This window comes from Podarcis erhardii (assembly GCF_964252035.2).
Source record: "Podarcis erhardii genome assembly, chromosome: 4".
NCBI lineage: Eukaryota > Metazoa > Chordata > Lepidosauria > Squamata > Lacertidae > Podarcis > Podarcis erhardii.
Genome location: NC_138508.1, coordinates 24691960 through 24719493, shown reverse-complemented (window position 1 = coordinate 24719493; position 27534 = coordinate 24691960). Strand labels below are relative to the sequence as shown.

Here is a 27534-nt window from a genome sequence, read left to right as displayed (position 1 = left end):
TCCCATCAGCCCCAGCAAGCAGAGCTAATAACCAGGAATGACGGGGGTTGTAGTTCAGCAAGCCCACAGGCCAGCTACAACCACATCACAACATAAAGAGATGCATTTCTAAGCAGAAAGCAACACTCTGTCAATTGAAATTTTAATTTGTTTTACACTATTCTATTGTGGTTTTCAGTTTTTGTATGTTTTAAATTATGGTTGCACTTTTTCGTGCTGATTTTATTCTTGTAAGCTGCTTCGAGGGTGTTGGGATATATATATATATATACACAGTGTATATATATATATATACTGTGTGTGTGTGTGTGTGTGTGTGTGTGTGTGTATATATATATATATATATATATATATATATATATATATATGAGAGAAAATGTAAAGGGACCCCTGACCATAAGGTCCAGTCATGACCGACTCTGGGGTTGCGGCGCTCATCTCGCTTTATTGGCCGAGGGAGCCAGCGTACAGCTTCCGGGTCACGTGGCCAGCATGACTAAGCCGCTTCTGGCAAACCAGAGCAGCGCACGGAAATGCCATTTACCATCCTGCCGGAGCGGTACCTATTTATCTACTTGCACTTTTACGTACTTTCAAACTGCTAGGTTGGCAGGAGCAGGGACTGAGCAACGGGAGCTCACCCCGTCGTGGGAATTCGATCCGCCGACCTTCTGATTGGCAAGTCCTAGGCTCTGTGGTTTAACCCACAGCGCCACCTGCGTCTGTGTGTGTGTGTGTGTGTATTGTTGTTGTTTAGTCGTTTAGTCGTGTCCGACTCTTCGTGACCCCATGGACCACAGCACGCCAGGCACTCCTGTCTTCCACTGCCTCCCGCAGTTTGGTCAGTGTGTGTGTGTATATATATGTGCATTATAGTTTTTTTAATGAAATACAGCTTACAGTAAAATTTTGGAGGAATAAGTTCTGCTGCAAAGTTAGGTATGGTGGGAGTTCTAGTTCAGCTACATGGTGAGCATGGGCAGGGGGGACAGCTGCCCCCACTAAAAGTAGAAATTGTAGAAAGATTTTGACAGGGTTTTCTGAGCACTGGGGAGTCAAAAGGAAGTGATTTTAAACAACTGCTATTGAATGAGACATTGCATTCCGAATCTGCTAGACAGAGCCAGAGAGAGGATGATGACAGGTGGGCACTCAGCCCCTCCTAACATAAGTCGGCAGGTTCCCTATCCCTGCGCTACCGCCTGACCCAGAGAGAAACGAAACAGAAGAAAATGCAACCCCGAGAGGGAAAACAGGACCCTTTCACACGTTCACAAAGCTGCCAGCGCCCTTATCCCTGTGCCTTTAATACAACTGCGGGACAAGGAGCAAAATCCCCGTGGGTGGGGCTTTTTTTCCTTTCCCCTTCCCTGCCCCCCCCCCCGCCGGCCTGCAACGAAAGCGAAAGCGGTGCCTGCTGTCATGCAACAACCAGTAAATAAAAGGCATAGGAACCTTGCCGGGCAGGAAAGTTGGCAACCCTTCTTCCTCTGTCAGACGGCACCGTTAACAGATCTGCTCCGCCTGGAAATCAGAAACGAGGACGAGGCAGGAAATGCGAAGAGCACCTTGCCTGCTTGCTGCCCGTCGCCCCAGCCCTGGCAGCAGCTCGCTTCCTGGTTCCGACAAGGCTCACGCCCCCGAGGTTGCGCCGGATACCAGGAGGGGCCGCTGCAAGCTCGCTGCCGCAGGGGGAAAGCCGGCCTCCAATCAGGAGTCAGCACTGGACCGCATCAACGAAGCAAAAGCAATGGAAGGGCCAGGATCTGAACTTGGATTAATGTTTTCATCGCTGCTGGGTCATGATGATAGCAGCAGCTGGAGCTTAAGGCTGTGTGGCGGGAGCCTCGGGCAGCTGACCAGGGCTGCAGTGAAAGAGCTAATCACTTTGGGACAATCTGCTAAGGCAGAGATCAGAAGGCTCCCAACTGCCTCTTATTTAAGTGCTTAAGAAAAGCATGCAATTTTGCAAACTGGACATTATCAGCTTTATTGCCGGGCATTTGATTTACACCCGAATAAACAAGCCTTTGGGGCAGAATATCTGGACTTTTCAAGTTACGCGAGCGCTGTGTTTTTAGTATTTGCACAATCGGTGCTTAAACTCTGTTGTTTGTGATCGTTAAATATAATGGTAGGCTGTTTCATTTCAACATTAACATTTTGTGCTGTCACTGCTATCGCTTTCACTTTTGCAATGTTGTTTGCTGGACTAGTGTGAATTTACTATACAGTACGCGGGTGGCGCTGTGGGTAAAAGCCTCAGCGCCTAGGGCTTGCCGATCGAAAGGTCAGCGGTTCGAATCCCCGCGGCGGGGTGCGCTCCCGCTGCTCGGTCCCAGCGCCTGCCAACCTAGCAGTTCAAAAGCGCCCCCGGGTGCAAGTAGATAAATAGGGACCGCTTACTGGCGGGAAGGTAAACGGCGTTTCCGTGTGCTGCGCTGGCTCGCCAGATGCAGCTTGTCACGCTGGCCACGTGACCCGGAAGTGTCTCCGGACAGCGCTGGCCCCTGGCCTCTTGAGTGAGATGGGCGCACCAACCCCAGAGTCTGTCAAGACTGGCCCGTACGGGCAGGGGTACCTTTACCTTTACCTTACAGTATATACCAGAGTTGTCCGCCACTGGACCTAACAGTCAGGGGTACCCTTACCTTTGCTAGCATAATAACTGTGAAAATTAGAGGATTTGGGTATGATCCTATCCCTGTACAACTGAAGCATTTTAAAAAATACAATTTCTTAAATTGGTTTCTATAGGTATGGAGTCCTCCTGTTTAATTTGTGGATTTCATTCAGAGTGCATAGTCAATCATTTTACAGCACAGATTTTCTCCAGCCCCCGCTCTAGGATAGAAAAAAAGAATTCTGTTAAAGCACAGAGACAGACCTAACATACAGCAAACATTTTTTGTTTGTGGATGAATCAGTTATTTATGTATGATACAGACTGAATTAACAAGCAGGTTTTCTCAAAAAACAACACCTTTATTCAAAGCTTATGAATTCCACTATATGTTATATAACACTCTCAGATACAACACTCTACAAGCTTTTGTGATCTATTGAGGTTTCTTCTCCAACGCTGACTCTGGTGCTTAATCTTCGAAGGTGGTTTCTCAGCACAATCCTGTAATACAAAGCCATACTAACACCAAGAGTTGCAACAGAAACAAATAATACGCTTCCTACAAAAGTTCCCATAACGATACCACTCCAGTCTTTTGCAGTTGGTCCACTTTCAATGCTGCCACCATAACCTTCCTTTAGGCAGTTAGGAGGGGCCCAGCCATAATTGCAATGGCAGTGCTTATGGTTGTTGCATATTCCCCTGTTATTGCACATTGAGACATTACAATCATACTTCAAGAGGGACACGTTCTTGCATTCTGCATCAATACACATCATACCCGTGCCACAAGGAGTCCCGTCTTTCACTGCTCCAACATCACCTCTCCCCAGTCCTTTGTGGTAGTCTGTACTCCAGCACTTAGTATCACCAACAAATGTTTGAATTAGGGTGCTGTGTTCTGCCAAAGAAGGTAATCCACGAATATTATCACAATGGATTCGGCCACACAGAGTATTATCAGCACTACATTTCACATATCTACCACGCCTAAAACCACAGTTGCCAAAGCGATCACCTTGAGCATTCAGTATTTTGTAACAACTCTCTGCACCAACTGTTGCATCCTTGCCAAAGATCGCTTTGCACTGCGCATTGTGAGTAGTACAATGACCATGATAGCAATAGGCACCATCACTGCATGGGGCACCATCTTGCACATAAACATCCTCAGGACACTGCTCTGAAGCCCCACTGCAGTACTCTGCAAGATCACAGACACTGATATTCCCTCTGCAAGTGTATCCGGCTGCATGGTACTGACACTTGACACAGCACTGTCCAGAAGCACAATTGGCACCTGGACGCAACATGCAATTAGGCTGGCAGCAGGGATCCAATTCACACTGACTATTGGTACCACAATCACATTGCTCTCCTTTTTCCACTACTTTGTTCCCACAGACTTCAAACTTGTATATTTGATCAGGGTCTGGAGGAATTAACAAGCAACCCTTGTTCCTGTTTGTGTAATACTCTGCATAACTGCAGTTGCTAAACTTATCAGTGTTTACCGCAGTAGCATGCATAATGCATCTACTCCTATCACATTTACAATCTGCTGCATCATGTCCCAAACCAATAGAATGGCCTAATTCATGGGCAAATGTTACAGATAATATGTTCAAATCTATATACTTTAATGTCTGGACAACGGATGCCCAATGATCAGAACAAATAGTGTCTACATACGCCAATCCAATTCTCTGTCCAAAATCCTCGTGCGTAAATAAGTGAGCAACATCATTCTTTAAATGTGTAAGTAACGTGTCCCGTCTCCATGCATTAAAAGCATAAAGTGTGGCCCCAATTTTGTCACTAATTGTTATTAGGTCCTTTTCTGACCATATCTCCAGCCCCACAAGAGAGATGTGAAGACCAAGTGGCTCGTAGAATTCATTTGCAGTATGGATGACGTAGAAAATAGTCAAAGCAGTATCAGTTTCGTTATTATTAAACTTAGCATATTGTTCATGTGACACCACAACTGCCACCTTTGCGTATCTGATGTGTGGCCACCAGCGTCCCGCCGGAGCACTTTGTACTACAACACGCTCTGCCTCCCGGATCATGGCCTCTTGATGACTTTGCTCTTTCTCCGTCAACCCGCACCTCATGCGCATGACATCTTCGTCTACACTCAGCTGATACACCACATGTTGAAAGGTAGCAGATGCCTGGGCAGGGTGAATTTCAAACGTCTTGTTTTCTAATTGGAACAGGCCCTTGAGTCCTCCTGAGCAAGTGGTGATGGTGGCTGAAGAGTTAGGATAGCCCTGTATGAAGCCACTGTAGAAACAATCGTCCCTGATGAAAGGATAGTCAACCTGGAGGTTCCCCTTATTGTACGTGAAGATGGGAAAGTGTTTCGGAACAATGCCCTTCTTCTGCCTGAGATGCACCACTTGGCTCTTCCCCTCAATCCGCAGTAGGTAGCTGACATCCTGGATTTCCTCTTGTCCATATCGGATGCTCAGTTTCCTTGGGATGGTCACCTCATAAGAGGCATACCTAAAGCCCTGTGGTGGTGTCTGGCCACTAGTCTCAGCCAGGAGATTATTTAAAAGCATCACAGGTAGCCATGCCATTGTACCAGTCATCTTCCCAGAAAGATGGAGCAGGAACCATGAAGCATCAAATCTGGCATCTCATCTCGGAAAGGGAAGCCCTTTGTCAGTTTAGCAGATAGGTGGGAGGGAGCCTGTATGCCACTTAAAAGAGGCAGAGGATTCTGAACATAGCAACAGTAAATAGATTTCCCTGTGGAAAGTGGGTGGAGCTTGGAATATAAAAATGGAATAGAATGGCATAGGAAGGAAAAGGCTTCTGGGAGGTGGCTGGCTGACAGGGCAGCAGGAAGAAAAGTTAGAAAGAGTCTAATAGCACCTTATAGACTTAACAGTTTTTGCTTTGCCATATGATTTTGAGGATTTAGAAAGACCACCAGATGGATGGTGATTATGATCAGTTGTCAGGGTCATTTCAGTAATGCTCATATGCTACTGTGAAAAGGACACTTTGCATACATTTAAGCACTAATTGAATTATCACATACTAGCAATGGAATAGAAAAAAGTACATATGCCTTAAATTAAAGTACATACCTTAATTTTTTCATAATTTTCACCATGTGTACAAAATAGTGTTGAATACTATTGTCCTTGGGTCTGCTCAGCCCTGACTGCAAAGTCTGCTCTAAAGTAAAGTCTTGAACCCTGCAGCACTCCTAAAGTACAACCTTCAGGAGTGATTTTCCCATAATGGCTAGAGAGCTACCGGCCTACACCATCATCTTGCTGCCAGTCAAGCTCTACACCTTTTCTGTGTGACAGGGGCAACTTCTGACTCCTCTGTGTCTGACTCTGTGACTCAGTCTCAGATCATTCTCCTGACCGCCCCCCCCCCCCGATCGCTCAAACCCTTTGCCTCTAGTCTAGCACATTGCAGCTCATCGCTTCTGCAGACTGCTCTGCAGTGTCCTACACCACAATCCAGGATCTAAGCCATGGTGGGCAGCTCCCACCACTCTTCCTCATCCAGTCCTTCCCTGACATTGTGCCATTTTGAACCAAGATGGCAGACCAAATTAACCCTAATTATTAAATAGTAGCTCCCCTCCCAAAAGAATTTATTTAGGGCTAGGTCAAATGCTATTCAGGTCAGGCTGGAATACTGGGTTGGTATGGATGGATGGATGGATGCATGCATGCATGCATGCACAGCCAGCCCACAATTTCACAAATTGCACTATACATTATTTTCTTTTTTTTGTCCATCGACTTCCCGGGCAATGCTGGGCACTCCCCGCTAGTACCTAATGTTTGCTAGAGCTTATTCTAAATTAAGTGCACACCTTACAAACATGCTAGGAACGGTTAGGGCATTTTTCACTCATTTATTTACTTTGGCAATGAAACAGGATTCTGAGTGGGCAAAGGGTGAAGACTAGGGGACTGTTTCCAGGCACAATCTGGTTTGTTGCACTAGTAACCTCAGATATTATGATCCAGTATGTGGGGACCCCTATATAAAGGCACGGGGGGTGTGTGTTGTTGCCTTACCATCTCTCTGTGCCCCCCTGCTGTGGAAGCTCATCCCATTAATCCGAATCTTTAAATGTGCCACCACACCCATTCTGTTTTTAGTTAATTCACATTCCTGAAGGTTGCTCAGAAAAATTATGATTGATGATCAAGCCTAGTTGCTAATGCACACCCTCCTCTCAACAACTACAGCTTGGTGGAGATGTGGTCTCTATTTATTTAATAAGGGAGGGGTATTGAATAGCACAGTAGTGGGAACCAGATGAAGGTGGGCATCTAGAAAAGATCCCAAACATTACACAATCACCACAGAACAAAACGGGGAAGGGGGGGGGAAGGGTCTCCGCTTGCTGGATCATCACCTTGTCGTGGTGAGCGGGCTTGCATGTTCCTATGACCCCTGTGAACGAAGCCGTCAGGAATATCGTACTCCCAGCAGGGTCACCCAAGGCGGTAAGGTCAAAGGGAAGGAGCTAGACAAAGAATGATCCAAGAAGTCCTCAATGGCAGAACAGGCGGATGATAACAAGTGGTATGTTACAACGGCTGTGAAGGCGGATGAAGGCTGCAGCAGATGGGAATCTACCAGTTTGTCGTGACTACTTTGTGCCATCGGAACAGAGTCCTACTGCGAATATTGTGCTTTGCAGAAGCTTACGAAAAGCTAGGTCTATCACTCAACATCCCCCCCCCCCAAAAAAGTGCTGCACCAACAAGTACAAAATAACCCCTCTGCAGCGCCACAACTCCAACTCAATGGTGTAACGTTGGAAAATGTCGATCACTTCTCCAACCTAGGCAGTTATTTTTCCACAAGGGCCAACATTGATGCAGAAATCCAGCATCGCCTGAGCTCTGCGAGTGCTGATTTCTCCCCACTGAAGTGCAGAGTGTTTGAGGACTGGGACATTTGCAGGGAAACCAAGATGCTTGTTTACAAAGCTATTGTACTGCAAACCATACTGTATGCTTCTGAAACATGGACCACTTATAAACGCCATCTCCAACTCCTCGAAAGATTCCATCAACGGTGTCTCTGAAAAATTTTACACATCACTTGGGAAGACAGGCGAACTAATGCCAGTGTACTGGAAGAAGCAAAGATCACAATGATTCTTCAACATCAACTTTGTTGGACTGGTCATGTTGTGCGGATGCCTGATGATCGTCTTCCAAAGCAACTACTCTATTCAGAACTTAAAAATGGAAAACGTAATGCTGGTGGTCAACAAAAGAGGTTTAAAGACGGTATCAAGGCAAATCTTAAAAAATGTTGTATAAACACTGACAACTGGGAAACACTGGCCTGCGAGCGCTCCAGTTGGAGAACAGCCTTTACCAAAGGTGTCATGGACTTTAAAGACACTCGAACTCAGGCCGCAAGGGAGAAGCGTGCCAAGAGGAAGCCATGCTTGGCAAATCCACACGTGATCAACTCCCGCCTGGAAACCAATGTCCCCACTGTGGAAGGACACATGGATCCAGAATTGGCCTCCACAGTCACTTATGGACTCATTCTTAAAACCGTGTTTATGGAAGACAATCTTACTCGGCTATGAGTGATGCCAAAGAAGAAGACTACTACTGCTTTACTATTTGGGGTTTTTAATGGATTGTGATCTTAACCCTGGGCTTATCTTTGTTTTGACATTTTATTTATCCTGATTATGTCTGTTTTTCTTCTTTAATAAATGCCTTTTAAAAGGAACCAGAATATAGGTTTCGCAAGCTGGAACCGAGGGGGTCCCGACACCACTGCGCTACTCCTCGCCTCCTCAGAGACAGAGGCCCCACCCTTTAACCGCCGCCGGTTTGGAAAGACGAGCGCAGTATTTACTAACGACGCCTATTGTAACGTCCTTTTTTTTGCAGTGCTTCATGGGAAATGCAGTCGATAGCGGGCCGACTTTTCCTCAAAAGCGAGGATCGCGGCCGCCAAGAACTGCAACTCCCAAGAAGCCTCGCGGCCGGCATTGTCCAGCCTGTGGCGCTGGGAGCAGGGAGGATGGCGGCAGGTTTGTAAAAGGTCTGGCGGGTGTATTCGCTGCGGAATAGCAGCCCGATAGGAGGGCGGGGGGAGGTTGGCACTCGTGGAAGTTTAGGTTTCTTCTTACGACGCTGTGAGGTAATTTGGGGTCTCCCCAAATATCTGCGGAAATCGTTTTACTAGATTAGTCGGTCTCCAGAGGCCGCTTTCTTTTCTTAATTTTGTCTTCTGTGTATGTCTGTCCGTTGTGTTTTATTCTCCTCTTTCCCTACACTCTGTATTTATGGGTTGTTGCCTTTTAATATGAGAGAGCACAGGAGGTGTTGCCGTTTGTCACCCTGGCTGAGGCTCAGCCCAGTTTGGCTTCTCTGATATATATATATATATACTAAATGTTTTGTCTCTGCCTGTGTTAAGCCCAGACGCTTATTTATTTCAAAAATTATACACTTCCCACACACCCCTCTTTGCGATAACGAAAGCTGAGGTGGCTTTCAATTAAAAATCACAAATGGCAATAAAATTAGAAGCAATACCAGCTATGAGTCCTGATTCTTAAAACTTTTTGTTTCCTGTTTAGTTTAATAATAATTTTATTATTTATCCCCTCCCCTCCCCAAAAAATCTGGCTAGGTTTCCCCAGCTGCTCTGAGTGGCTTCCAGCAGAATATAAATACATAATAAAACGTTAAAAACATCAGATGTCTTCTAAAAGTTGTGCACTTCTTAATCTCCTTGACATCTGAAGAGAGGGTGTTACTGCCGAGAAGGCCTCTGTCTGGTCCCCTGTAACTTCGTTTCTCACATTGAGGGAACCAGCAGACCTTCAGAGGAAGACCTCAGCGTCTGGGCTAATTGATGAGGGGTAGAGATGCTCCTTCAGGTATGCTGGGCCAAGGCCATTTAGGGTTTTAAAGGTCAGCACCAACACTTTGAATTGTGCTTGGAAATGTGCTGGGAGCCAGTGAAGATCCTTTAGGACCAGTGTTATATGGTTATCTATGTTATACAGTTCTATTCTCTGTAATCCAATATCTGATGAGGGATGATATTTCTGAAACCACTGAGATTGTTTCAGGAAACTTAGTTGAGAATTTTAAAGTCAAATTTAAAACTTCTTAATCTTTCTTAATGGTGGCTCTGAGTTTTTTATATGTTTTATGTGTTTAATATGTCTGGATTATAAATTTTTATAGATTTAATTGTTTAAATTATGCTGGGAAAGGCTGACTGAATGAGTAGTATTAGTCTTTTTTTTTGTTAAGTTTTATTTGCTGTTATAATCTGAATTAATGTTAAAATACGAATTAATGATTGCCTAGCCTGCCCCATAGGGACGCGGGTGGCGCTGTGGGTAAAACCTCAGCACCTAGGACTTGCCGATCGTATGGTCGGCGGTTCGAATCCCCGCGGCGGGGTGAGCTCCCGTCGTTCGGTCCCAGCTCCTGCCCACCTAGCAGTTCGAAAGCACACTTAAGTGCAAGTAGATAAATAGGTACCGCTTTATAGCGGGAAGGTAAACGGCGTTTCCGTCTGTTGTGCTGGTGCAGGCACGCCAGAGCAGCTTTGTCACGCTGGCCACGTGACCCGGAAGTGTCTTCGGACAGTGCTGGCCCCCGGCCTCTTAAGCAAGATGGGTGCGCATCCCCAGAGTCGGTCACGACTGGCCCGTACAGGCAGGGGTACCTTTACCTTTAGCCTGCCCCATATTTCATGTAACCAAGACTGAAGGACCAGGCTGGTTCTATCTGGACTCTAAGTGAACACTGTCATGCAAAGAATGATGGATTCTGTGTATCCACTTGATAAATCTTTGTTTTATTGTACAGGTACTGAAGTTGGGTATCAAAGACTTTGGCCAGCGATATAGATTAGTTAAGGTTGGACTACAATAATTATTTCCCAGATGGCCACCTCTACAGATATGAATTGGGAAGAAAACTTGATCGCACACTGGATGTCTAATGCTCCCCGTGCTGGAGTTATATTAAATCCTGCTTTCCATAGTTTGAAAACCACTAGAGCACTCAGTATTGACGATGCCTCACCAGGTATTTCAAGTAATTCACTACACAGTTCCAGCAGCATTTCTCTAAGTGAAAACTCTCTACAGATACAGCAAGCCGTTGCATTGAGCAGTCCTTGTGGGGACAAGTTGGACATATCTGAAACACTTTCTCCAATTTCATTTGCTAAGGAGGAGCAAATGCTAATTGTTAAAGATGCTCCAGGTCAGTGGGTAGCCCTGCAAAGTGATACTGAATGTGATCAGCTGGATGGTCTGGATGAAGAATGTTGCAATGATCTACTTCTTCAAAAGCTTGAGCAGGTAAAAAAAAAAAAAGCCTCTATTTACACCTATTATTTATTCTATCTAGAAAAAAAGCAGTATTTTCGCAAGTCAATACTGCACAATTTGTGACCCAATAAGCTGAACTTGTATACTGAACCCCATGAAACTATGATGCTTGCAGTTGTGCTAGTCACTAATATATTCTGGCTCTGTTAAGGAGGCAGTTTAGCTTATCCTTTGGCAGGTACATTTATGAAATAATGTTGTTTTGCTTGAGATTGGTAGGCTTTACTGATGAATTGAGGCTTGAATTTCAGTATGGTATTGCAATGCCTATTTGTCTATTTTAATTCTAGTTGTGTACTAATATGTAATTGTACAGTCCAAATGGCACTTGTTGGACGGGCCCTAGTGTAAATTGTGGTCACTTTAGTGTATTCTGATGTGTCTGTAAACTATTTTCTTACAAATAAAGATTAGATTAATTGCTCTAGTATACGAGTTCTAATAATGTATTTGGCTTCTTAGCTCAAAGGACTGCAACAGCACAAGCAGGAACAGCTGAAAAGGCAACAAATGGAGCAAATTCAAAGGCTAATGGAAGAACAACAGAAACTACTTTCAATGGTCTCTGAGCAGCAAACACATACTGGTAAGAGGACATGCTGAAATTGTCTTTACAACTGTAGCATGGTTAAAACAGACAGAAATAGATAAGGTTTTTTATGCCTGGACAGTGCTAAAATACATAAACATTGCTTAGTCAAATAGTTATTTGGTCAGGAATTCTTGTATCAAATCAGAATTGGTACCAGGGGCTGCTTTCCATATTACAGCTTCCCAATAAGGATCTGTCCTTGCAAGTTCCTCTTGCATCTTTAAAATTAGTATTTATTGGGATGTTGCTCAAGCTCTGAGACAGACTTCATTTGGGTGCTGCTAATGTTTGCAGGTCATTTTCTTTTGCTTGTATAAACTGACATGCCCAAGTTGCATTTTAAGGACAGAATGAACATTGTGGGATTTCACTGGTGCTGGGAAATCATATTGTTTAGAATAGTTTTCTTTAATCTTAAACCCACCATGCTGAGCACAGTCCATAAGCCATTTTTTGTGGCCTGCCAGTGGTCTGACATCTCCTCTTGCCCCTTTTTTGTGTTTGCAAGGCCAGATAGGCAGCAAAAACAGGAGGCTTACTGAGCCCTTAGTGGGCTGCATAGCTGGTGATTGTGCTTAGCTCAGTGGGTCACAAGATACACCAATCTGTTCTAAAAAGAGATGCAATACTCATGATGACAATATTGACTACTGACTACCAAGAAATGGAAGGTTCTAGTTATTTTGATGAGCTTCTTGATCACAGATGAAGTAAACAAATAGTGGAATATACAGTGGATATTACAAAATCCTCAACCAGAAGTTTTGCAGTTGTTTCTTATCCATCGTTTGCTACATGGATAGTTGGCAACTGCATGCCTAAAGCATTGCAAGGTTTCAGGCTTTCTTGATAATGGTTCTAAAAATCATGTTACTGGCAGAATACATAAAGACAGGAAAAACCACACCCTTTCTGCTATTTCTCTACAAATGTCCTCTGCTATGGTTTTCTGTTTAACTGTAAGGCTTTCATGTAATGGAAGATTGCTTGAGTCAAAGATGTGATCATCCATCTCACTCGCCTCCTGTGCCGTCTCTTCCACCACATCGCAATGGAGACAGTGTTTATTGGAACAGTGGGCCTTGCATTCCTTCTCCTCTTGAACAAAAGGATTCTCTTCAAAAATCCAAGAATGGCCAAATATTGAAGGGAACCATCTCTGCAGATCCTTTTTGTGAGAGAGAGGCTTTAGATTTGTCTTTCAAAATGCAGAATGAATTGAAGGTTGAAGATAAAAATGACATTTCAGGTAAAACATTCATCTAACTAAACTAATTATTAATATTGCCTGTATGAATACTAATATCAGAGGTTTTTGTAAAGGTTGCTGAGAACATATAAATATTGAGGTCCAGAAATGTGCTTGTGGATGCTGAGCATGTTCTTTAATTCTGGTGAGATGCTGCTTTTTCTCCAGAGTTTCAAGCAGTGCAAAGGAATCTTCCAGACCTACCACTGAATATCAGTGGTAGATCATACAGTGGAACCTCGGGTTGTGAATGTGTTCTGTGTGGGAGGCACGTTCGCAAACTGCAGTGTTGCGTCTGTGTGTGACACAATTCGGGGCTTCTGTGCATGTGCACAGAACGATTTGGCGCTTCTGCGCATGTACGAGCACCAAAACCCAGAAGTAACCCGTTCCGGTACTTCCAGGTTTGGCGCGTCCATAACCCGAAAATGCGCAACCCACAGCTTTCGCAACCCGAGGCATGACTGCATTTTGCTTCTTTCTGAGCCTTTTCAAGGCTCTGCATAAGGCGTAGGAAATCTCTTCCACTCCTAGCTCTGTAGTGCTAAGAGCTGAGGAGGAGATGGACTTTCCCCACAGTAGCACTGGGCCTCAGAGAAGCTCAGAGCACCTTTGATGCTCATAGTGGTAACACAGAATAAGACACTGCCTGTCCTCCTTGGAGGGGTGAGTATCAGTCCATTAGCGAGCAATTATTTGGTTGGCTATTAAGGACAATCAGATTTTTAAGATCACTTTAATACTACTTTGCAGCCATCTTCTGTAATAGTAGTAGTAGTAGTACCGTAAATGCATTGGGCACAATTCATTCATGCTATGGACACAGAAGGCCCAACAGGGCTCAGCAATAACCTCACCCCAGGTTACAGGCAGTAACATGGACTTTAAAGGGAAGGGGAAAATTTTGTAGGATAGACGTATTCTAAGCAAATACATAAAATCATTGGTAAGCATGGAGGCAGAGGATATGATTATATTGAACCCTGTTAGGTTTCCTGATTACACCTATAACATTTAAAGTGGTGCAGTTCGTATGTTCACATCATGAGCTCGGAAATATTTTAAATAGCCCTGTAAAGTAAATATTGCACATAATAATAATAATAATAATAATAATAATTTATTATTTGTACCCCGCCCATCTGGCTGGGTTTCCCCAGCCACTCTGGGCGGCTTCCAACAGAGATAAAAAATACACATGGGGTGGGGACTAAAGTTAGGAGAATTAATGGTATATATCAGACCATCTATTGAGTTGGAGGGTGAGCTGAGCTGAGATTTAACTTTCTGGATCATAATTGTAGCTACTGAGCTACACCAAATACCTTCACTCAGTTAGAGATGAAACACATTGTTTTTTTGCATAGGAGATCATATATATTGTCAAGAGCCAGCGGACCTTCCTATTTAAAGCGTGAAGAACTTTATTCATTAAAAGAGCTTCTGGATTTGCAGTTGTTGTAAAGATATGGCTGAAAGATAAATTGACTGGCTAGACAATGACAAAGGGACTGATTAAAATTCAGTTCCAGGTTCCTGCTGCAATTGTGACACAAGTGTATGTAGGCAGGTGTAACTTTCGGGACTGATGCCTGAGTTTGCTTATTTTCCTCATAATTCCCTGTGTTTTCCTTTTGTTGTGTTTGAATTGTAAGCATGTGGGCAGGGACTGTTTTTATTTTATTTCTGTGCCAAGGCATCTTACATATATACAAAAAAACAACAAAACTTTAAACTACAATATCCCTACAATACAGTACAACATATATGTCTGTGTTGTTCTTATGTAAGCTACTCTAATGTCTGCTCAACTTAGAAGTTGCGAAAAAAATCTTAAATATTAGTGAGCTAGTAAACTGGTACTTTGAGTAGAAATTGGCTAGCTGATCAGCTGCACTGCTTTTTGCAACAGATAACACAAGAGGCCTTCTGTGTCTTGAATAAGGGCTTGATCAAACAAAGAAAAGCAAGGTTTGTAACTTGAATGAAGGGTGGGTGGGCGGGGGGGGGGGCTTATCTCCTCTGGCTTCATGCCAGCTGATTGAAATGTCAAGTTTTTTTCTTTATTTTGCAGGAGAAAATAGTCAGATTCTGGAGCAAAATCTACTTGGACATGCAGATGGTGACATTAGTTGTAAAAGCACCAGGGATGCAGAGACCTCTGAAAGCCGGACTGGAGGGAAGTGCTTGGAAACACCCAATGCTGAGGAAAGGTGAGTTTGTATGCAAAATGGCCTTGATACCCAGTTAACAACCCCCCACTTCCCAAAAAAGAAACCCAGTTGTGAAGGTAGAAAACGAGCAGTGGCAACAACCCAGTGTATTGCACAGAGTGTCATATGTACAATGACCTGAAAGCTGGACAGAAGTTGTGGGTGTATGCTTCTTCTCTGCGAGTCAGGAGCACACTGCACAAGATTTCTGTCTCCTTGAGACCAAGGTAGCTAACCTGGAGAAAATGAAAGAGGCCTTCGAGACATAGTTGAGGTGTCTTATTATCAGGGTCCTCTTCTGTTATGGGGAATGAGGGTCTTTGGGGAAGGAGGTTGTCACTCTGAGAAAGAGAGACATGATTCCTTTTAATAATAGTAATAGTAATAGTAATAGTAATAATTTATTATTTGTACCCCGCCCATCTGGCTGGGTTTCCCCAGCCACTCTAGGCGGCTTCCAACAAAGATTAAAAATACATTAAAATGTCACACATTAAAAACTTCCTTGAACAGGGCTGCCTTCAGATGTCTTCTAAATGTCAGGTAGTTGTTTATCTCTTTGACATCTGGTGGGAGGGCGTTCCACAGGGCAGGCACCACTACTGAGAAAGCCCTCTGCCTGGCTGCCTGTAGCTTTACTTCTCGCAGTGAGGGAACCGCCAGAAGGCCCTCGGCGCTGGACCTCAGTGTCTGGGCAGAACAATGGGGGTGGAGACGCTCTTTCAGGTATACTGGGCCGAGGCCGTTTAGGGCTTTAAAAGTCAACACCAACACTTTAAAGGGATCCATTCCTTTGTGATGAACCAATATCCTGTATTTTATAAGATCTGACAATAAAATGTGAGTCTCTTGCAATAGACCTGTTGCTGCTAGTATTCAAGAAAGAAAACAGACATTTGAAGAGTTCCTAGAAGAACAGATACGACTAGAAGAACAATGGCTGAGCCAAAAAGGAAATAAAAAGGTTAGTAATTAGAAATGCTTCTTGCAGTGATATATAAAATGTATAACAACTGTGAGAATAAGTTCCTGCTTCAATTAGGTTGGTTTCACTCTTGTAGGTGCAACACATGAAATTCCAGACTTCCCAAAAAGTTTTATATGAGTACTTTGATAGAGCAAGCAAAACACATAAATAGAAATATAAGAAAATGAAAAGGTCTTTTTGTTTTTGATTTTTAGGATTCTGAAAGATCAACATTCCAGACATCAGTTGCAAAACGACCCTTTCTAAAACGAGGTGAAGGTTTAAGAAGGTTTGCTGGTGCAAAATCCAAAGCAGCTAATCAGAAAGAAAGCAAAGTAACTCCTCACCTTAATGCATCAGAAGTAAAAAACTCAGCTAAAGCAGACAAGCCACAGCTTCACCGGAAAACGGCCACTTCAAATAAAGAACAAAATTCTGACAATTTTGTGTCTAAAAATAGTAATCAGAATGGTAAAATGAAGAAAGCTCCAGCTCTTCCCGCTCGAAAAACAGCAGTGCTCAGAACTTGTGCTGGGAAAGCCATCCCTTCATCTACAAGACGAAATCCCAGTGAAAGGAAATCTGGACAACTGAGAGAGTTTGCCTGGTCAGAAATAAATGGTGAAAGAGAAAAGAATAAAGATAATATAATGGCACTTGCAAAGCTGGATGAAATTGGCTGCGAGTTACCCAAAGAAAAGTATGCGCAACCAGCACAAGTGACCAAACATCTTACAAATTCCTCTGAAAAAGACCTAGACCTCTCTTTTGAACTTTCTTTCCAGAAGAAATTGGAAAACTGGGATACTGAAAAGGAAAAAGAGGAAATTGAATTGGATGAATTTTTGTTTCTAGAGCAGGCTGCTGATGAAATCTCCTTTGCCAGCAATTCCTCACTTATTGTAAGGATTTTGGATCAAGGCCAGCAGATTTCTACAGGGCGCAGACTGTCTTCTACTCCCATTAAATCAAGGCAGCAACAACAGCAGATAAATGTGCAGGACGCTACAGCTGTAGAGAACAGAAATGGAGACGCATGTGTTTCCCAACCAGCAAACAATGAGAAGGACAGAGGGATGATCACTGAATCCCAGGCATCTGAAATGCTGAAGGATCATCAAAATAAAATTGACAGTAAAATGCTTCAGGCTTTCCCCACAGAGTTTCAAGGTTTGGGTGACACTGAGTGGGACGAAGATAAATCTGGTGAAAGTAGTGATGTGACTTTGGGGTCTGAGGAGGAATTTGAGACTACCATAAAGCCTGCTGAGAGAGCTAAAAAGTTTGATTTGAGTCATAAAGGTGACAGTCCTGAATTTTCAGAGTACAAAGAAGGCACAAATAGAGATGCCAGCCTTGGCTTACTGGAAAAAAATGTTGGTAGTATCCAGTGTAGCAAGATAAACAAGGGTTCTGAATTTCAAACTGTGTGTTGTGCAAATGGAAATCAAGTTGATTTTGATGACGAAACATCGTGGACGGACTTTGACGAGAATGGGAGTCGGTGTACCCAAGTACCAAATGATGACTTGGTTATTAAAGGACCATTGTCCCCTGACTGTTCAGCTACGAATGAGGCATTTTTCCCAGATAAAAGGATCAAGAGGAAGATTGCCGTAGCAAAGAAAGGGGATGTTCTGGCCAGGCAAAGTTCGGCAGACAGTGAGGCAATTGCACCCCCCACAACAGATCTGATGCTGAAGCTCTTTCCTTCTCTGAGGCCCAAACAGAAGGTAGAGGCACAGCAAAGACATGATGCCAAACCCAATGTGTCTCAGGAAGAATCAGGAGGTAAGCAAGAGGGATAAATGAGTATTGAATTGAGCATAATAATCAGTCCCATAAATCTCCTCAATAGCAGCAGTAATCTTCAAAGCCTCTGTCCTGCTCTTCAGCTTGCAATCTCAGGGGTTTAGATTCTTCAACAAATTGCCAAGCAATTTATTGGAGCCAATTTGCTTTTCAGACTGGTTTCTATTGTAATGGCTACAATTTTATGTGTTTTAAGCCCATTTATTTCATCCAGTCTTACAGCGACTCATAGTTTCAGTCTGGATATGTATGCGTAAAAGCTGACCTGGAAGTCAGCGGAGTTGGCTTTAAAACTCCTATAAAGATGGCAAAGATCAGAGAGGGTGGGAAACTGGTAAAACGTTACCACACAACAGTATGGTGCATACATTGACATTTGTGCATCAAACATTGTGCACCTGTTCTTTGTCAGAAGACACGGCTCGTTCCCAGCTATTGAGAGAGAAACTTGTTGAATTGGAAGTTGAAATCGAACGGTTTAGGGAAGAAAATGCGTCCCTCACAAAACTTCGAGAAGAGCGTGAGAAGGCTTTGGAGAAGTTCAGGTAACTTAAAGAGCCTGTCTGATTTCTATCCTGTTGGTACGAAGTTGATTTAACCTAGAGCAGGCTTGCCACTTAGGACCCACCTGCCATCTATGACAGCCCATTCATTTAAAATAAATCCATCCTTTCCTGTTAAAAAGCTCAAGGTGGCTAACAATGTATAAACAATAAATGAAACCCGCATTACTAGAAGCAGCAAGAAACAAAAAGATAAAAGGCAGCTATTGAAAACAAGTGCATATTCTCAAGTGATAAAAACATTTCAATGCAGCTAATTACAATACAGTCTGGTGCAGAAGCTTAAAATGACCCCCCCCCCAAAAAAAACAACCCCTCCAATAAGCAGGAAGGAAGGTTCTAATGAAGTGATGGGAAGAGTTTTCTTTGAGAGGGTCTTTCATATCCTGGGTGGAGGCCACTGAAATGGTTATGAATAGTATGCCTGGTTCTACTAGGGCCCTCTTTTGGGTGCCAACTAAGTATAGTTCAGGGGAATGCACAAGAGAGCTTAAGATATTAAGAGACGAGTGGGTTCATAAAGGACTAGATTTCCCTTCAGTTATTCTGGTCCCAAACCATGAAGGGCTTTAAATTCGCCACTAGCAACTGGGACAAGATACAAGCTGGAAGCCAGGGCAGTTGTTTCAATAAGAGAGTCACATACTCTGATGAACCACTGAGCTGCCATATTTTGTACCAGTTACAGGTTTCTGGACTTTCTTAATAATGAGGCCCTATGCAGAAGGCATAGTAGCCCAGCTGTACAGCATGTGTTTAAAATGGCATGCAGGACAATGTGCAAGCCAGTGGGACCCATAGAACAGGGGCAGTCCCTTCCCTTAATATTAAATCTCAAAGCACTGACATCTAGATAACAGTTGATAACAATGCAATTGACTAATTCAGCTGCAGTAATAGATGACAGAGACAATGCATCATACAGGGCTAATTAATTTAGTAGTTTGCAAACAATAAACTATGCAGCTATTTTACTGGGCATTTGGAAATTACCTAATTTGCTAATCAAGAAATATTGTGGAGTTTCTGAAGATATGGCCTGTTGGTTTACTGGGATTTATGTAGAGAGCCAAGAAGGATGACCCAAGAAAGCTTGAGGTCTGTTACTGCAACAGTGCCTGGTGGTTGTGTTCTAGGAGAGCTTTTTAAAAATATACTATATGGGGTGGCTTGTGGAGCTAACAATCCTAAGTTATAATGTTATCAATAAAACATACAATTTTTCAAGGAGCAGCATTTTTTGCTGTTCTGAAATAATTACTGTAAATTTTCAGGAAAGAAGTTGCTGACTTTGAACAACAGAAAGCCAAAGAGCTCTCTCGAATAGAAGAATTTAAAAAAGAAGAAACAAGAAAGCTGCAAAAAGAACGTAAAGTTTTTGAGAAGTATGCACAGGCAGCTAGAGCTATTCCAGATAAAAAGGAACGGGATGAAATTCAGGTATGAATGCAAGGGAAAGCCTATATGGTTACTTTGATTGGGATCAGATTTACTGGTTGTTGATTTAAGGTGAAGAATGTCCGCTGAGTAATTTTATTACAGGTATTGCATTTATTACTGCAGTGTAAAGTGATTTGTCTTTTTCTTCAGTTTGCGTATTTTAACATAGCAGAAAATGACCTGCTTGCATGTTGTTTTCTCAAGGCTTTGAAGCAGCAAATGGCAACCTTGCAGGAAGATTTAAAAAGAAGAGAGACAAAATGGTCAACAACCCATATTCGTCTTAGAGACCAGATAGAGGCCTTAACTAGGGAGAATGTGCAACTACGGGAAGAGATCAAAATTATGGAACGATTTCGTTTGGATGCTTGGAAGAGAAAAGAAGCGTCTATAAGCAAGAAGAAAACTGGCTGTGATAAGAAAGCAGAGTCAGCAGTAAGGTTTCTTTCCCCCTTCCTTTTTTTTTTATAAATAATTTTTATTAACAGACCAATCAAATCAAATCACATAAATTCCGAATTACAGAGCCTAATTTAAAATTTTTATTGGGGGTACCCATATTTCAAGTTCCGAAACGGATCCAATCCTCTTGTTGCTGCTGCTTTAAAAGTCCACAAATCTGTCCAAATAATGTTCACAATTCTGTCCAATCCTTTCTTGCTGTTTTCCACATCTCTTCTAGTTGTTTTCATATATTTTTCCTTTCTCTTTGTCTTTGTGGCCTCTGATAGTCTCCATAAGTGGGTTGAAACAAATTTGTATTCCTGTGTGGATTTTTCCGTTCGTCCAAGAGTCATATTTCAGACAGCTACCGTATTTCATCGCTTCCATAAAGAAAAACATTTTCGCTGTCTACTCGTTAACTTTTCACAGGTCTGTCACCTTCTCAGTCCTCGAGAAGGTTCTGCTAGTAATCCAATATGAAAACAAAGCTTCCTCCTCCCGATCATAAATCTTTTGACAAGACCTGTCAAAATGGCGACTCCCTTTTTGTTGCTGCGCCATCAAAAGCCCTTGCTCTTTTCTCCATCTCACAAGTCAAACTTTTGGTAGTAAATCATTTCCACACAGTTTTTAATCATCCTGCTTAGGTTGGTTATGCGACGGTTCTTTTTGGGGAGGGGTTATTGATTAATCACATAGAAGAAAAGGGAAAAAAGTCCCCCCCCCATCCAGTCCCGCTCCGGCATACTGAACCTGGTGTATTTTCTTCATGTTGTATTCCGTTAAATCCAACCCATCGCTCTCGTTTCACTTTAGTTAGCAGTCTTCACTCCTGTTCTTCACTTGAAATATGTGCATTTGCTTCTTTTCCAATTATATATTTCGAGCTGATGCAGCCAGTGCGCTATCAGAGACAGCCCGGGAGAGCCGGACCCCACCTGAGGGCTTTGTGCCTAGTGCCCTCACCCCCTTCTTTCGAATCCGGGGGTGAATTATGGACACAGCAGGAAGGCAGCGTTCCCCATTGCCTTGGGGCAACAAAGGGAGGCTGCAAACTCCCATATCAGCCTCTTAGTTACCTTCTGTGGGTCGGAGAGATGTTATTGTCGGCCATCTTCCAATGCGCCTCCTGGCGGCCCCCCTGTTTCTTTCCCCCTTCTATCTCTTTTCCGGCGTAAAAGTGGTAGAATGGTTAACGTGACACACTCAGACTGGGAGACCCGGGTTCAAATCCCCACTCAGTCATGAAGCTCACATTTTCTCTGCCTAACCTATTTCCCAGGGTTGCTATGACAATAAGAGTTGCGTGGAGGAAAAATACACCTGAAACTTGCCTGAAAAGGATGAATTAAGGAAACACAAACTGCCCAGGCACTTTAGGTTGCACAAATTTGACTTACATTTGCGTACACGTCATTATTGAGAGTCAGGCTGATGTTTTTGAGCCATTAGTCCAGGCATAGGCAAACTCCAGCCCTCCAGATGTTTGGGACTACAGTTCCCATCATCCCTAGCTAACAGGACCAGTGGTCAGGATGAGAATTGTAGTCCCAAACATCTGGAGGGCTGGAGTTTTCTATGCCTGCATTAGTCTGTCTCTTTTGGTAGGAGAGTTTTGTGTGTGCAGCTGTTAGGGTAGAATCATTAATGTGGGACTGTTGGGACAGAATTTTTCAACTTTTTATTCGACAAGCTGCCTTCATTTCTAAAGTGTTTAAGCGAGTATCCGGAGTCATGCGAGCACACCTTTCCTCCTTACTAGTGCTCCCCCAATCCAAATCTGCTCTGGAGGATTCCTCAACTGTTCAGGGCACATGTTGGCAGGTTGTGGGGAAAAGAGTGAGAAGTCCACTTGGGTAGGTGGCCACTGTTGGCTTTCACTCTATATTATATATTACTGAACAGCTCTCAGGCACACAGTTCCAAGTATGATTAAGCAAAAGTGCATACATGTTGTAAACAGCTTCCTACCATATTGACTTTAGTTTTATGTTGCAAATAGCTTTGTGAGCTTAATTTTGAAAAGCGGTGTATAAATATGGTAAAATAATCACCTTTTACTTTTCGGGGAAAAGGTTTGTGTTCCTGAATATTATCATTGTAGCATTTTAACAAAAAAAATTCTCAATAGGCCCCTGCTTTACATTCCCCCCCCAACAGCATTCTCCAGCTATATTGCAAAAAAAACAGACTCTGCCTTCAATTCCTCAAGCAGAAAAGAGCAGCAAGATGAATGGCAAAAGTGATCTGTCATCAGAAGGTAACTATACTTAGGATACAGTACCATTTCTAGTAAGCAGCAATATGACATTTTACATGCAAATCTGTATGTTACATACCTTGTCATTCTGACACTTCTGCTACCTCCAAAGAAAACCCCCTGCTACTGTTATGTTTTACAGTAATTTACCCAGGAAGCAGTAATGCCACTGATAATATTTAGTGTGGGCCTCAAATGAAATAAAACATGAGGTAGCAGAAAATTAGAGAGGGATGTACCTACCTTCTCCCCATGTCCTAGGAAATATAAAATATTAGAATCATATTTTTATTCTTGTTTGAAATAGGAAGACCCTGTGCAAAATTTAAACTAGCAGCTGCACCTGAAGAGAGCTGCTTGAACAATGTGGCAGTGACTTTTGAAGATTCCTCCAAAGCATTTATGGCTGTAAGTAAAGTACAATAATGTTGGCTCTTGGTTTCATAAGGCAGTCTAGGGCAGCATCAAGGAAGTAAGAAACCGCTGGGGAGGTTGCTATGTTAAATCTCCTCTTGCTCTTCTTGACTGTTCGTGCTGCTCCTTTGGTTGAGAAATAACCCAATTTTTATGGATCAAATTTATATTCAGTATAAAGGTATGCAAGGTTATAGATACTCAATTCTAGGGAAAACAGTGTTACATTCTCATTTAAAGAATGTAGGATACTGTAGTTGTATACAGTGGTACCTCAGGTTACATATGCTTCAGGTTACAGACTCCGCTAACCCAGAAATAGTGCTTCAGGTTAAGAACTTTGCTTCAGGATGAGAACAGAAATTGTGCTCCAGCGGCGCAGCAGCAGCAAGAGGCCCCATTAGCTAAAGTGGTGCTTCAGGTTAAGAACAGTTTCAGGTTAAGTACGGACCTCTGGAACGAATTAAGTACTTAACCCGAGGTACCACTGTAATAGATTTTAGTCCCGTTTTGCTATTGGCATCTTTTCTCTATAGAACAGGAATAGAGCATGCCTTCAGGTGTAGTATTTTGTGGGATAAGCACAGTCCAGGAAATTTAGGTTTGCACATTTAAACCATGGCAGACACGTCGTTTTGGAAAGGGTCCTTTAACGGTAGTCTGAAGACTTCAGTAGAGTATTTCAGTTTACATGAATGAAGCTTCTCTTGTGGAGAAGTTCCCAATTTGTCACCATTTAATGCCCACAGTAATATGATTTGACTCTCAATACAGTTTTTCCCACCTCCCATTTCAGAATTTACCTGGTAATGGAACTGCTGAATCATCACCATCGCTAAGTACTGATTCATCAGACAGTGAAGACGAAATAGAGAGTGAAGCCAATCATCCTGATGGAAAGGTAGTAAGTTGTTGTTTTTTTCTAGCGCATGGGTGGGGGAACCTGTGGCTCCCCAGATACTGCTGGACTCAAACTTCCTTTGGGGCCAGCCAACATGGTCAAGTTCAATGGGAATTGTCATCAACATCAGGAGGGCAGCAGGTTTCCCATCCCTGCTCTGAAGCGATTCCAGAAAGTAGTACCAGGAGAACATTGCTATGTAAAGGAAATGCTTGCTCTTTCTTGCCTCAGAAAGGATGACCAGTTCCATACCTGCACCACCTATGAAAGTGCAGTGCTGCTGCTGCTATGCTTGGGAGTCTTTTTGGATCTGAACTAGATGTTTATGCCATTCTGCCTAATTTTCAGAATGGGAGCCCAAAGAACGCAGGGAAAAATAGGAGGTGGTAACTATTTATGTATTTTTCATATTCATATACCACTTAACTACTATCATATCTAAGCACTGTACAATAAATTAAAAAAAATCAGAAAAGGTGAAACCAGACTTAAAGTCTCCTGGAATAAAAGTCTGGAAGTTCAGGGAGCTTCACCAAATTGGGCCTGCAATACTAAATGCATGGCTTCCATCTGTGCCACAGTAGACCCACTAAAACTGACTCTGCCGAAGACCTCAGTGATTGGGCAGGGATTAGGTGGTCTTTGGGGTATCCTGGACCCATGTTGTCAAGGCCATTGTAAATAAAGACAGTCTTCTCAATAAAGTTTTGCTATCTATACCAAGAGAGTTATCCATGTTCCTTTCAACTAAGCTTTCCTGCTGAATTTAGGTCCAGGCCTTATTATGCAGAGGAAACCAAACTGCCTACTTTTATACAGTCTTGCAGCTGTTTCCCATGCATTTGCCTAATACTCAAGGTCAGGTCATGCTCAGCCACAGTTAATGGTTATGCCCCACAGCAAATGTGGGAATGAACCTCAGGCTTGTATGATCTTTCTCAGTGCACAGAGAAACGCTTGTGCTTATGTGAAGGTCTAACTTGAGAGTGATCTGCCTACAAAAAGGGGGTGGGATAGTTCTTTTGAGTGTGTGTGGCCCACTCATGTATGCAGGCCTCTGGATTTGTGAAGCATGCTCCATGCTCTTGAATTTCTAAGAGCACCATATTTAGAATGGGAGGGATACTATCCCTTATTATCAGATAAGCTGTTTGGGTTGTTTGTTTTGGCCTCTTCCCCTTTCTTATTCTCTGCTCGGCTTAGCCTGTAGAAGTTCACAGTCAGAATTGTTACGATATATGCTTTTATTTCACTTCTTTCAGGTTGAAAAGATTTTAAAAAATGGATCCCACCTGATTATTTTCCCCAATGGCACACGGAAAGAAGTGAGCTGTGATGGGAAGACTACAACTGTAACCTTCTTTAATGGGGATGTAAAGCAAGTTCTGGATGATCGGAGAGTGGTATGTATCCAGTAAGAAGTATGTGCCATTCAGATATGGACAGAAGGTTCTATTAATGCTAAATTTGTTAACTCTTCTCAACAGATATACTATTATGCAGATGCCAAGACTACGCACACCACCTACCCCACAGGCTTAGAGGTCCTACATTTCTCAAATGGACAAATAGGTAAACGGAGACCTGGCTGTCTTGCTTGTAGCCGTTTAGGGAAGTTTTTATATTTAATGCTGTATTGTTTTTAACACTCGATTGGGAACCGCCCAGAGTGGCTGGGAAACTCAGCCAGATGGGTGGGGTATAAATAATAATGTTTTATTATTGTACTGCTCTATAAATTGCTGTGTATTTGTGTGTATTGATGGCACACCATTAAATTGCAAGAACTACTTACAAGGCGTATGAGTATTCTGACATGTGGTATGCTCATTCATTCCTTGCAGAAAAGCATTTTCCAGATGGAAGGAAGGAGATTGTATTCCCTGATCAAACCATTAAGAATGTGTACACGGATGGGCGAGAAATGACCATTTTCCCTGATGGCACCATTGTCCGCACACAGCAGTAAGATTTATTTTCATAAAACTATTTTAAGGGTTAAGTTTGGACTGCATTTACTGCAGCCATATAGAAAAAGTAAAAGTAAAGGTACCCCTGACCATTAGGTCCAGTCACGGACGACTCTGGGGTTGAGGCGCTCATCTCGCTCTATAGGCAGAGGGATCCGGCGTTTGTCCGCAGACACCTTCCAGGTCATGTGACGGTCTTTATGCTACCCTTACCCAGTCTGGCCAGCTTCTGGCGAACCAGGGCAGCACACGGAAATGCCATTTACCTTCCCGCCAGAGCGGTACCTATTTATCTACTTGCACTTGATGTGCTTTTGAACTGCTAGGTTGGCAGGAGCTGGGACCGAGCTCACCCCGTTGCGGGGATTTGAACCGCCAACCTTCTGATCGGCAGGTCCTAGGCTCTGTGGTTTAACCCACAGCGCCACCCGTGTCCCATATAGAAAAAGTAGTGACACACATTAAGAATGCCCTTTGAGGAAACAAGACTGTGGAGGAAGAGAAAGGCTGTCAAGAACGAAATCCTCAGTGCTGACTGTGTTATGACGGTCTTCATGCCACCCTTACCCAGTCTGGCCAGCTTCAAGATGGGTGCCAGAGAACATGAAGCTGCTGGGCAGATGTCAAGATGATAATCTCAGCAATTTAAGAATATTTCCTGTGTAGGCTAAGATTTGTTGTGCTGAAAGTACACATTGGGAAGAACCCAAATGATATGAGGCAGAGATGCTGCTTAAAGTTACGTTTTAAGTAGGCAGGCTGTAGTAGGTATGGCAGTTAGAACAATTAGTTGCATTCTTAATTGTACCTCCCAGCAGAATTTAGCTATAACATTACATTGGTTTTAAAGGTTGCCTTTCTATTTTAAGGGATGGAAGTAAGGTTATCGAGTTCAGTAATGGCCAGCAGGAAGTGCATACAGCCCATTTCAAGAGACGGGAGTATCCAGACGGTACCGTTAAGACAATGTATGCTGATGGACGCCAAGAAACGCAGTATGCTTCGGGTCGAGTTAGAGTTAAAGATAAGGATGGTGAGATTATTGTGGACACCATCCTCTAAAAGTTCATATTTTGTTCAGGTCTTAATATTTATCCATGTTTTCTCTTCTCAGAAAAAGGTTGTACATAGTAAAAATGTTTTGTCAATAAACTTGTTTTTAAAGATTAAGGCTACTCCTACTCACACAAGCCCTAATAGGTAAATAGCAATACATTTCAAAAATGACACTTAAAACTTTCTGTTTCTTGTTTTCGGACAACAACTTGTTGCCAAAGCAGGTTACAACCATTTTGAAGCAATCATGCACACTTTGTTCCTTTTTACAGTGAGCCCACATCTTACATTTATTTAACCTAATAAACCAACACAAGCAAGATGTTTTCTGCTTCAAGAACAATTTTTAATGAACATCCTTTAGTACTTGCACAAAGCAAGTACTTCAACAACTTGCAACAAAAATGTTAACTGCACTTATCAGGGAACAAACAGTAACAAATCCAAATGAAATCTCTTTATTCTGGTATTGTTTTCATCTAATGATCTGCATCTGAAAAACAAACAAAAAAAATTCAGAGCCTACAACCCTTGCCTTGATGTTGTAGTATTAAAATGTTACATGCTCTCCCATAGCAAAAAGCCAAGGTGGGCAACTAGTATCACCCCTTGCTGCATGCTTTGCTGCATTAATTCTG

At 42.9% G+C, this 27534-nt stretch overlaps 3 protein-coding genes and 1 pseudogene across 7 annotated transcripts in view; 1 reads left to right on the top strand and 3 right to left on the bottom strand.

Moving 5' to 3' along the window:
- Positions 1–2195, bottom strand: part of PARP4 (poly(ADP-ribose) polymerase family member 4) — a 47967-nt gene extending 45772 nt beyond the window's left edge. Inside the window, exon 1 of the mRNA XM_081860026.1 lies at positions 1456–2195. The gene's annotated coding sequence lies outside the window, so the exon portion shown is untranslated. The remainder of the gene's footprint in view (positions 1–1455) is intronic.
- Positions 2196–2964: 769 nt separating this feature from the next.
- Positions 2965–5363, bottom strand: LOC309340990 (disintegrin and metalloproteinase domain-containing protein 20 pseudogene; annotated as a pseudogene). The gene has a single exon. The product of its transcript is annotated as a disintegrin and metalloproteinase domain-containing protein 20 pseudogene (transcript).
- Positions 5364–8285: 2922 nt separating this feature from the next.
- CPAP (centrosome assembly and centriole elongation protein) lies at positions 8286–27010 on the top strand. 3 transcript variants are annotated; one of them, XM_081860087.1, is made up of 17 exons: positions 8286–8684; positions 10486–10985; positions 11478–11601; positions 12572–12856; positions 14931–15069; positions 15928–16033; positions 16252–17827; positions 18261–18393; positions 19686–19851; positions 20056–20286; positions 22456–22555; positions 22863–22963; positions 23766–23870; positions 25133–25273; positions 25358–25442; positions 25715–25835; positions 26710–27010. In XM_081860087.1, exons 2-17 carry the CDS (start codon positions 10563–10565, stop codon positions 26900–26902), a joined length of 4029 nt encoding a protein of 1342 aa, XP_081716213.1. In that variant the 5' UTR covers positions 8286–8684; positions 10486–10562; the 3' UTR covers positions 26903–27010. The 3 variants fall into 3 exon arrangements, with proteins under 3 accessions (XP_081716213.1, XP_081716214.1, XP_081716215.1); XM_081860088.1 differs by having other exon boundaries at positions 8286–8695; XM_081860089.1 differs by lacking the exon at positions 8286–8684 and adding an exon at positions 8770–8794.
- A 210-nt stretch (positions 27011–27220) lies between these two features.
- RNF17 (ring finger protein 17) overlaps positions 27221–27534 on the bottom strand; it is a 45862-nt gene continuing 45548 nt past the window's right edge. For both annotated transcript variants that reach the window (XM_081860050.1, XM_081860051.1), the window contains one exon: positions 27221–27389. The gene's annotated coding sequence lies outside the window, so the exon portion shown is untranslated. The remainder of the gene's footprint in view (positions 27390–27534) is intronic.

Excerpts from the sequence above, each read along its gene's own strand:
- CPAP (XM_081860087.1), top strand. The coding sequence starts at position 10,563 with ATGGCCACCTCTACAGATATGAATTGGGAAGAAAACTTGATCGCACAC. Across the intron at positions 12,857-14,930 it reads AGATAAAAATGACATTTCAG|GAGAAAATAGTCAGATTCTG; the intron begins GTAAAACATTCA and ends TTTATTTTGCAG. Across the intron at positions 17,828-18,260 it reads GTCTCAGGAAGAATCAGGAG|AAGACACGGCTCGTTCCCAG; the intron begins GTAAGCAAGAGG and ends GTTCTTTGTCAG.